This window comes from Oncorhynchus mykiss, chromosome 10, assembly GCF_057628025.1.
Source record: "Oncorhynchus mykiss isolate SJ-2025 chromosome 10, ASM5762802v1, whole genome shotgun sequence".
NCBI lineage: Eukaryota > Metazoa > Chordata > Actinopteri > Salmoniformes > Salmonidae > Oncorhynchus > Oncorhynchus mykiss.
Window position 1 is genome coordinate 83,210,912 of NC_143031.1, and position 11,094 is coordinate 83,222,005.

At 36.1% G+C, this 11,094-nt stretch overlaps 1 protein-coding gene across 1 annotated transcript in view; it reads right to left on the reverse strand.

Annotated features, from left to right (window-relative positions):
* Positions 1-3,704, reverse strand: part of LOC118936793 (sodium-dependent phosphate transport protein 2B-like) — a 36,414-nt gene extending 32,710 nt beyond the window's left edge. Inside the window, exon 1 of the mRNA XM_090188170.1 lies at positions 3,414-3,704. Coding sequence (XP_090044296.1) covers positions 3,414-3,636 — 223 coding nt within the window. The 5' untranslated portion in view covers positions 3,637-3,704. The remainder of the gene's footprint in view (positions 1-3,413) is intronic.
* Positions 3,705-11,094: the final 7,390 nt, after the last annotated feature.

Consider the following 11,094-nt stretch of genomic DNA (forward strand, 5'->3'; position numbering starts at 1 on the left):
TTGGGTTTTTATCCACGTCTGTTATTTTTGTATTTGTGTAGTTGTTCACGTTATCGTTCTTTTATTAAACATGATGAACTCTAACCACGCTGCATTTTGGTCCTCCTCTCCTTCGACGGAAGAAAACCGTTACAAGAATCTGGATTAGATTCTGCAAGCGCCTACTCTACTCAATTCAATTGCATAGAAATCTAGAATTCAATTGCATAGAAATCTAGAATTCAATTGCATAGAAATCTAGAATTCAATTGCATAGAAATCTAGAATTCAATTGCATAGAAATCTAGAATTCAATTGCATAGAAATCTAGAATTCAATTGCATAGAAATCTAGAATTCAATTGCATAGAAATCTAGAATTCAATTGCATAGAAATCTAGAATTCAATTGCATAGAAATCTAGAATTCAATTGCAAAGAAATCTAGAATTCAATTGCAAAGAAATCTAGAATTCAATTGCATAGAAATCTAGAATTCAATTGCATAGAAATCTAGAATTCAATTGCATAGAAATCTAGAATTCAATTGCATAGAAATCTAGAATTCAATTGCATAGAATTCTAGAATTCAATTGCATAGAAATCTAGAATTCAATTGCATAGAAATCTAGAATTCAATTGCATAGAATTCTAGAATTCAATTGCATAGAAATCTAGAATTCAATTGCATAGAAATCTAGAATTCAATTGCATAGAAATCTAGAATTCAATTGCATAGAAATCTAGAATTCAATTGCAAAGAAATCTAGAATTCAATTGCATAGAAATCTAGAATTCAATTGCATAGAAATCTAGAATTCAATTGCATAGAAATCTAGAATTCAATTGCATAGAAATCTAGAATTCAATTGCATAGAAATCTAGAATTCAATTGCATAGAAATCTAGAATTCAATTGCATAGAATTCTAGAATTCAATTGCATAGAAATCTAGAATTCAATTGCATAGAATTCTAGAATTCAATTGCATAGAAATCTAGAATTCAATTGCATAGAAATCTAGAATTCAATTGCATAGAAATCTAGAATTCAATTGCATAGAAATCTAGAATTCAATTGCATAGAAATCTAGAATTCAATTGCATAGAAATCTAGAATTCAATTGCATAGAAATCTAGAATTCAATTGCATAGAATTCTAGAATTCAATTGCATAGAAATCTAGAATTCAATTGCATAGAAATCTAGAATTCAATTGCATAGAAATCTAGAATTCAATTGCATAGAATTCTAGAATTCAATTGCATAGAAATCTAGAATTCAATTGCATAGAAATCTAGAATTGATCTAGAATTGTCACGTTCTGACCATAGTTCTTTTGTGTTTTCCTTGTTTGAGTGTTGGTCAGGACGTGAGCTGGGTGGGCATTCTATGTTCTGTGTCTAGTTTGTCCGTTTCTATATATGGCCTGATATGGTTCTCAATCAGAGGCAGGTGTTAGTCATTGTCTCTGATTGGGAACCATATTTAGGTAGCTTGTTTTGTGTTGGGGGTTTGTGGGTGGTTGTTTCCTGTCTTTGTGTTCTCTGCACCAGATAGGACTGTTTTGGGTTTTTATCCACGTCTGTTATTTTTGTATTTGTGTAGTTGTTCACGTTATCGTTCTTTTATTAAACATGATGAACTCTAACCACGCTGCATTTTGGTCCTCCTCTCCTTCGACGGAAGAAAACCGTTACAAGAATCTGGATTAGATTCTGCAAGCGCCTACTCTACTCAATTCAATTGCAAAGAAATCTAGAATTCAATTGCAAAGAAATCTAGAATTCAATTGCATAGAAATCTAGAATTCAATTGCATAGAAATCTAGAATTCAATTGCATAGAAATCTAGAATTCAATTGCATAGAAATCTAGAATTCAATTGCATAGAATTCTAGAATTCAATTGCATAGAAATCTAGAATTCAATTGCATAGAATTCTAGAATTCAATTGCATAGAAATCTAGAATTCAATTGCATAGAAATCTAGAATTCAATTGCATAGAAATCTAGAATTCAATTGCATAGAAATCTAGAATTCAATTGCAAAGAAATCTAGAATTCAATTGCATAGAAATCTAGAATTCAATTGCATAGAAATCTAGAATTCAATTGCATATAAATCTAGAATTCAATTGCATAGAAATCTAGAATTCAATTGCATAGAAATCTAGAATTCAATTGCATAGAAATCTAGAATTCAATTGCATAGAATTCTAGAATTCAATTGCATAGAAATCTAGAATTCAATTGCATAGAAATCTAGAATTCAATTGCATAGAAATCTAGAATTCAATTGCATAGAATTCTAGAATTCAATTGCATAGAAATCTAGAATTCAATTGCATAGAAATCTAGAATTCAATTGCATAGAATTCTAGAATTCAATTGCATAGAAATCTAGAATTCAATTGCATAGAAATCTAGAATTCAATTGCATAGAAATCTAGAATTCAATTGCATAGAATTCTAGAATTCAATTGCATAGAAATCTAGAATTCAATTGCATAGAAATCTAGAATTCAATTGCATAGAAATCTAGAATTCAATTGCATAGAATTCTAGAATTCAATTGCATAGAAATCTAGAATTCAATTGCATAGAAATCTAGAATTCAATTGCATAGAAATCTAGAATTCAATTGCATAGAAATCTAGAATTCAATTGCATAGAAATCTAGAATTCAATTGCATAGAAATCTAGAATTCAATTGCATAGAAATCTAGAATTCAATTGCATAGAAATCTAGAATTCAATTGCATAGAATTCTAGAATTCAATTGCATAGAAATCTAGAATTCAATTGCATAGAAATCTAGAATTCAATTGCATAGAAATCTAGAATTCAATTGCATAGAATTCTAGAATTCAATTGCATAGAAATCTAGAATTCAATTGCATAGAAATCTAGAATTCAATTGCATAGAATTCTAGAATTCAATTGCATAGAAATCTAGAATTCAATTGCATAGAAATCTAGAATTCAATTGCATAGAAATCTAGAATTCAATTGCATAGAAATCTAGAATTCAATTGCATAGAAATCTAGAATTCAATTGCATAGAAATCTAGAATTCAATTGCATAGAAATCTAGAATTCAATTGCATAGAATTCTAGAATTCAATTGCATAGAAATCTAGAATTCAATTGCATAGAAATCTAGAATTCAATTGCATAGAAATCTAGAATTCAATTGCATAGAAATCTAGAATCTAGAATGAATTCTGCAAGCGCCTTTACTCTACTGCTCTAGTCTAGACCGCTACGCACATGGGATGATATGCAATTGCTTTACTATAAAGGTGATTCGGTAGATTCAGATCTCCCCAAATCTCCTACCTCTCTCAGTTTATGTCTCAGCACCTCCCGATTTACAAATGAAGCACTGGTTTACACACACGCACACACAAACACACAATAATGATTCATAACGTACCACTGAGTTGATCATCTTTGTGCTTCTCTGTGGATCCTGTGGATTTCTGGTCCTCTAGTTCAGGTCGAGAAGCCATAATCTGGGGAGGAAAGACATCACAAAGTTCTCTCTCTCTCTCCTTTCTCTCTCCGTCTATCTCTCTTTCTGTCTCTCTCTTCCTTATTCTCTCTCTTTTCTCTCTCCGTCTATCTCTCTTTCTGTCTCTCTCTTTACTCTCTCTCATTTCTCTCTCCGTCTATCTCTCTTTCTGTCTCTCTCTTCCTTATTCTCTCTCCTTTCTCTCTCCGTCTATCTCTCTGTCTCTCTCTTCCTCAATATTTGTAATACAACTAGACAACATATCAACTAAAACTTCTCAATATAAGTAATATAACTACAGCATATTAAATAAAACACCATAGAAATATGCAAATGTATCATTTTAACATAAAAAAACATATAACAGCAATATATCAACTGTCTTCCACCCAACTCTACCTAGTTGATCACTTTCTGAATCACTTTGATGCTCACCGCTAGCAAACCAGCCTCAGTATGAGCTATAAATCAGCCCTATTACTCTTCACTTTCCAATCAAACCTATTGATGAAGCTGTGGAATCCCGTTAAGGGAGCGTCTGTCTGTCTGTCCGTCCGTCCTCTCGCCGCACCTCTCAATTAATCAGGACATCTGATGGGATCTACTCGATTTTCAATAGCTACCAGATCAACACCAGCTGCCAAAACACACACACACACACACACACACACACACACACACACACACACACACACACACACACACACACACACACACACACACACACACACACACACACACATACACACACACATGCAAAGAATGTCTCTCCCCTATACCCTTGATACTTGATGACATGATTATGGTTAGTCTGTTACCGTAGTATTGTTGTTGTCATAGTGATTATTAACTGTTACAGTAGTGTTGTTGTTGTCATAGTGATTATTAACTGTTACAGTAGTATTGTTGTTGTCATAGTGATTATTAATGGAGGGTCATAGTAGTATTGTTATTGTCAAAGTGATTAGTATCTGTTATAGTAGTATTGTTGTTGTCATAATGATTATTAACTGTTACAGTAGTATTGTTGTTGTCATAATGATTATTAACTGTTATAGTAGTATTGTTGTTGTCATCATAGTGATTATTAACTGTTACAGTAGTATTGTTGTTGTCATAATGATTATTAACTGTTACAGTAGTATTGTTGTTGTCATAGTGAGTATTAACTGTTATAGTAGTATTGTTGTTGTCATAATGATTATTAACTGTTACAGTAGTATTGTTGTTGTCATAGTGAGTATTAACTGTTACAGTAGTATTGTTGTTGTCATAGTGATTATTAATGGAGGGTCATAGTAGTATTGTTATTGTCAAAGTGATTAGTATCTGTTATAGTAGTATTGTTGTTGTCATAATGATTATTAACTGTTACAGTAGTATTGTTGTTGTCATAATGATTATTAACTGTTATAGTAGTATTGTTGTTGTCATCATAGTGATTATTAACTGTTACAGTAGTATTGTTGTTGTCATAATGATTATTAACTGTTACAGTAGTATTGTTGTTGTCATAATGATTATTAACTGTTACAGTAGTATTGTTGTTGTCATAATGATTATTAACTGTTATAGTAGTATTGTTGTTGTCATAATGATTATTAACTGTTATAGTAGTATTGTTGTTGTCATCATAGTGATTATTAACTGTTACAGTAGTATTGTTGTTGTCATAGTGATTATTAACTGTTATAGTAGTATTGTTGTTGTCATCATAGTGATTATTAACTGTTACAGTAGTATTGTTGTTGTCATAATGATTATTAACTGTTACAGTAGTATTGTTGTTGTCATAATGATTATTAACTGTTACAGTAGTATTGTTGTTGTCATAGTGATTATTAACTGTTATAGTAGTATTGTTGTTGTCATAATGATTATTAACTGTTACAGTAGTATTGTTGTTGTCATAGTGAGTATTAACAGTTATAGTAGTATTGTTGTTGTCATAATGATTATTAACTGTTATAGTAGTATTGTTGTTGTCATAATGATTATTAACTGTTATAGTAGTATTGTTGTTGTCATCATAATGATTATTAACTGTTATAGTAGTATTGTTGTTGTCATAATGATTATTAACTGTTATAGTAGTATTGTTGTTGTCATAATGATTATTAACTGTTACAGTAGTATTGTTGTTGTCATAGTGATTATTAACTGTTACAGTAGTATTGTTGTTGTCATAGTGAGTATTAACTGTTATAATAGTATTGTTGTTGTCATAGTGATTATTAACGGAAGGTCATAGTAGTATTGTTGTTGTCATAGTGAGTATTAACTGTTATAATAGTATTGTTGTTGTCATAGTGATTATTAACGGAAGGTCATAGTAGTATTGTTATTGTCATAGTGATTATTATCTGTTATAGTAGTATTGTTGTTGTCATAGTGATTATTAACTGTTACAGTAGTGTTGTTGTTGTCATAGTGATTGTTAACTGTTACAGTAGTATTGCTGTTGTCATAGTGATTATTAACTGTTATAATAGTATTGTTGTTGTCATAGTGATTATTAACTGTTACAGTAGTATTGCTGTTGTCATAGTGATTATTAACTGTTATAAAAGTATTGTTGTTGTCATAGTGATTATTAATGGAGGGTCATAGTAGTAGAAGGTCCCTGGTACAGCCTGGACATGTTATCTTAAAGGAGGCTAAAATGATGATACTAGTACATCTTATCTATTAACACACACATCTTATCTATTAACACACATACAGCTACACACACAAACACACACACATACACCTGCACATACACACAGTGTCTATTTTACACATCAAACTCATCAAAACAGAGATCAAAGGTTTGTTATTCTTAGAATGAGTTGAATACTGATGATAAGAAACTGTGTCTCTAATCAGCGTTGTACAGCTTCCTGGTCTGCCTCGAGGAATGACTGCTGTCATTTACTGGAAAGACTCACCGCTCTCACTAAACTCAAATATCAGGGTGTTGATTTGAGTCACATGGTTTGACTCACCACACTCACTAAACTCAAATATTAGGGTGTTGATTTGAGTCACATGGTTTGACTCACCACACTCACTAAACTCAAATATCAGGGTGTTGATTTGAGTCACATGGTTTGACTCACCGCTCTCACTAAACTCAAATATTAGGGTGTTGATTTGAGTCACATGGTTTGACTCACCACTCTCACTAAACTCAAATATCAGGGTGTTGATTTGAGTCACATGGTTTGACTCACCACTCTCACTAAACTCAAATATTAGGGTGTTGATTTGAGTCACATGGTTTGACTCACCACTCTCACTAAACTCAAATATCAGGGTGTTGATTTGAGTCACATGGTTTGACTCACCACTCTCACTAAACTCAAATATCAGGGTGTTGATTTGAGTCACATGGTTTGACTCACCACACTCACTAAACTCAAATATCAGGGTGTTGATTTGAGTCACATGGTTTGACTCGCCACTCTCACTAAACTCAAATATCAGGGTGTTGATTTGAGTCACATGGTTTGACTCACCGCTCTCACTAAACTCAAATATCAGGGTGTTGATTTGAGTCACATGGTTTGACTCACCGCTCTCACTAAACTCAAATATCAGGGTGTTGATTTGAGTCACATGGTTTGACTCACCGCTCTCACTAAACTCAAATATCAGGGTGTTGATTTGAGTCACATGGTTTGACTCACCACTCTCACTAAACTCAAATATCAGGGTGTTGATTTGAGTCACATGGTTTGACTCACCACTCTCACTAAACTCAAATATCAGGGTGTTGATTTGAGTCACATGGTTTGACTCACCGCTCTCACTAAACTCAAATATCAGGGTGTTGATTTGAGTCACATGGTTTGACTCACCGCTCTCACTAAACTCAAATATTAGGGTGTTGATTTGAGTCACATGGGTTGACTCACCACTCTCACTAAACTCAAATATCAGGGTGTTGATTTGAGTCACATGGTTTGACTCGCTACTCTCACTAAACTCAAATATCAGGGTGTTGATTTGAGTCACATGGTTTGACTCGCCACTCTCACTAAACTCAAATATCAGGGTGTTGATTTGAGTCACATGGTTTGACTCGCCACTCTCACTAAACTCAAATATCAGGGTGTTGATTTGAGTCACATGGTTTGACTCACCGCTCTCACTAAACTCAAATATCAGGGTGTTGATTTGAGTCACATGGTTTGACTCACCGCTCTCACTAAACTCAAATATCAGGGTGTTGATTTGAGTCACATGGTTTGACTCACCGCTCTCACTAAACTAAAATATCAGGGTGTTGATTTGAGTCTCATGGTTTAACTCACCGCTCTCACTAAACTCAAATATCAGGGTGTTGATTTGAGTCACATGGTTTGACTCACCGCTCTCACTAAACTCAAATATTAGGGTGTTGATTTGAGTCACATGGTTTGACTCACCGCTCTCACTAAACTCAAATATTAGGGTGTTGATTTGAGTCACATGGTTTGACTCACCGCTCTCACTAAACTCAAATATCAGGGTGTTGATTTGAGTCACATGGTTTAACTCACCGCTCTCACTAAACTCAAATATTAGGGTGTTGATTTGAGTCACATGGTTTGACTCACCGCTCTCACTAAACTCAAACATCAGGGTGTTGATTTGAGTCACATGGTTTGACTCACCGCTCTCACTAAACTCAAATATCAGGGTGTTGATTTGAGTCACATGGTTTGACTCACCGCTCTCACTAAACTCAAATATCAGGGTGTTGATTTGAGTCACATGGTTTGACTCACCGCTCTCACTAAACTCAAATATCAGGGTGTTGATTTGAGTCACATTGTTTGACTCACCGCTCTCACTAAACTCAAATATCAGGGTGTTGATTTGAGTCACATGGTTTGACTCATCGCTCTCACTAAACTCAAATATCAGGGTGTTGATTTGAGTCACATGGTTTGACTCGCCACTCTCACTAACTCAAATATCAGGGTGTTGATTTGAGTCGCATGGTTTGACTCATCGCTCTCACTAACTCAAATATCAGGGTGTGGATTTGAGTCACATTGTAAGGTTCTGCTTTTCTTTTCTTAGTCAATCTTGTGTTATTTTTCTTTGTGGTCTGGAACGTAGCCCTGTTTCTTTGTGGTCTGGAACGTAGCCCTGTTTCTTTGTGTTCTGGAACGTAGCCCTGTTTCTTTGTGTTCTGGAACGTAGCCCTGTTTCTTTGTGTTCTGGAACGTAGCCCTGTTTCTTTGTGTTCTGGAACGTAGTCCTGTTTCTTTGTGTTCTGGAACGTAGCCCTGTTTCTTTGTGTTCTGGAACGTAGCTCTGTTTCTTTGTGTTCTGGAACGTAGCCCTGTTTCTTTGTGTTCTTGAACGTAGCCCTGTTTCTTTGTGTTCTGGAACGTAGTCCTGTTTCTTTGTGTTCTGGAACGTAGCAATGTTTCTTTGTGTTCTGGAACGTAGCCCTGTTTCTTTGTGTTCTGGAACGTAGCCCTGTTTCTTTGTGTTCTGGAACGTAGTCCTGTTTCTTTGTGTTCTGGAACGGAGCCCTGTTTCTTTGTGTTCTGGAACGTAGTCCTGTTTCTTTGTGGTCTGGAACGTAGCCCTGTTTCTTTGTGTTCTGGAACGTAGCCCTGTTTCTTTGTGTTCTGGAACGTAGCCCTGTTTCTTTGTGTTCTGGAACGTAGCCCTGTTTCTTTGTGTTCTGGAACGTAGCCCTGTTTCTTTGTGTTCTGGAACGTAGCCCTGTTTCTTTGTGTTCTGGAACGTAGTCCTGTTTCTTTGTGTTCTGGAACGTAGCCCTGTTTCTTTGTGTTCTGGAACGTTGCCCTGTTTCTTTGTCCATGCCTGGAAAATATGACGTTTCGACCTGGGAAATGTCAGGGATTTCTGATGCAATGCAGCAAATACATTGAGCACAACTTCACCACCACGGACAAGGTTATATGCACTTCGCAGGTCGAGTTTAGTATAGATGTCGGCACGGCCCACTTGTTCAAGGGTCGCTGGATCAGAGGAAGAGGGAAGCGGTTCTTGACCATGACGTCATTCAGGGAACAATAATCCATACATGGATGGGGACCACCGTCCTTTTTTTTCCGACGAAGAAGAACGTATCCTTGTTCCTTTGTTCTGGAAAGTAGCTTTGTTCCTTTGTTCTGGAATGTAGCTTTGTTCCTTTGTTCTGGAATGTAGCTTTGTTCCTTTGTTCTGGAATGTAGCCTTGCTCCTTTGTTCTGGAATGTAGCTTTTTTCCTTTGTTCTGGAATGTAGCCTTGTTCCTTTGTTCTGGAATGTAGCTTTGTTCCTTTGTTCTGGAATGTAGCTTTGTTCCTTTGCTCTGGAACGTAGCCTTTGTTCCTTTGTTCTGGATCGTAGCTTTGTTCCGTTGTTCTGGAACGTAGCCTTTGTTCCTTTGTTCTGGAATGTAGCTTTGTTCCTTTGCTCTGGAACGTAGCCTTTGTTCCTTTGTTCTGGAATGTAGCTTTGTTCCTTTGTTCTGGATCGTAGCTTTGTTCCGGATCGTAGCTTTGTTCCGTTGTTCTGGAACGTAGCCTTGTTCCTTTGTTCTGGAACGTAGCCTTTGTTCCGTTGTTCTGGAATGTAGCCTTTGTTCCGTTGTTCTGGAAGGTAGCCTTTGTTCCGTTGTCCTGGAACGTAGCCTTTGTTCCGTTGTTCTGGAACGTAGCCTTTGTTCCGTTGTTCTGGAACGTAGCCTTTGTTCCGTTGTTCTGGAAGGTAGCCTTTGTTCCGTTGTTCTGGAACGTAGCTTTGTTCCTTTGTTCTGGAACGTAGCCTTTGTTCCGTTGTTCTGGAACGTAGCCTTTGTTCCGTTGTTCTGGAACGTAGCCTTTGTTCCGTTGTTCTGGAACGTAGCCTTGTTCCTTTGTTCTGGAACGTAGCCTTGTTCCGTTGTTCTGGAACGTAGCCTTGTTCCGTTGTTCTGGAACGTAGCCTTGTTCCATTGTTCTGGAACGTAGCCTTGTTCCGTTGTTCTGGAACGTAGCCTTGTTCCGTTGTTCTGGAACGTAGCCTTGTTCCGTTGTTCTGGAACGTAGCCTTGTTCCGTTGTTCTGGAACGTAGCCGTTGTTCTGGAACGCAGCCTTTGTTCCGTTGTTCTGGAACGTAGCCCTGTCTTTCATTGTTGTTCATTGATTTCACCTGTGTCCGTTTCTCATCAGCTCCTTATTTAGTTCAGTTCTTTCTCTTTGTATGGTTGTGAGGTATTGTTTGGTTTTTTGACTGCCTACCTGTGTTTGACCATTGCCTGCCTGCGACCACGATTCCTGCCTTCTGCGAAGGCTTAATAAACATCTGCTGTGCTCCGCGCGTGAATCTACACATTTTTGCTTCCCTCCCTGAGTATTCATTACACACACGGTTTGACACACTACTCTCTCTAACTCAAATATCAGGGTGTTGATTTTGACCAACACCCCTTTTCTCCATTGTTCTAATACAAATTACTTTACTGACAAAATACAATACAAAACACAGGACCCTCTTTCTGATTGGAGGGAAGAAACACATGGTGTCTCAGTGATTTAAGTTGGAATTGAAAGTTAATGTGCACTATTTTTTTTTACACACATCCCCTACCACAATTCAGATTGTTCAGATTCTGCAAGGCACACACTT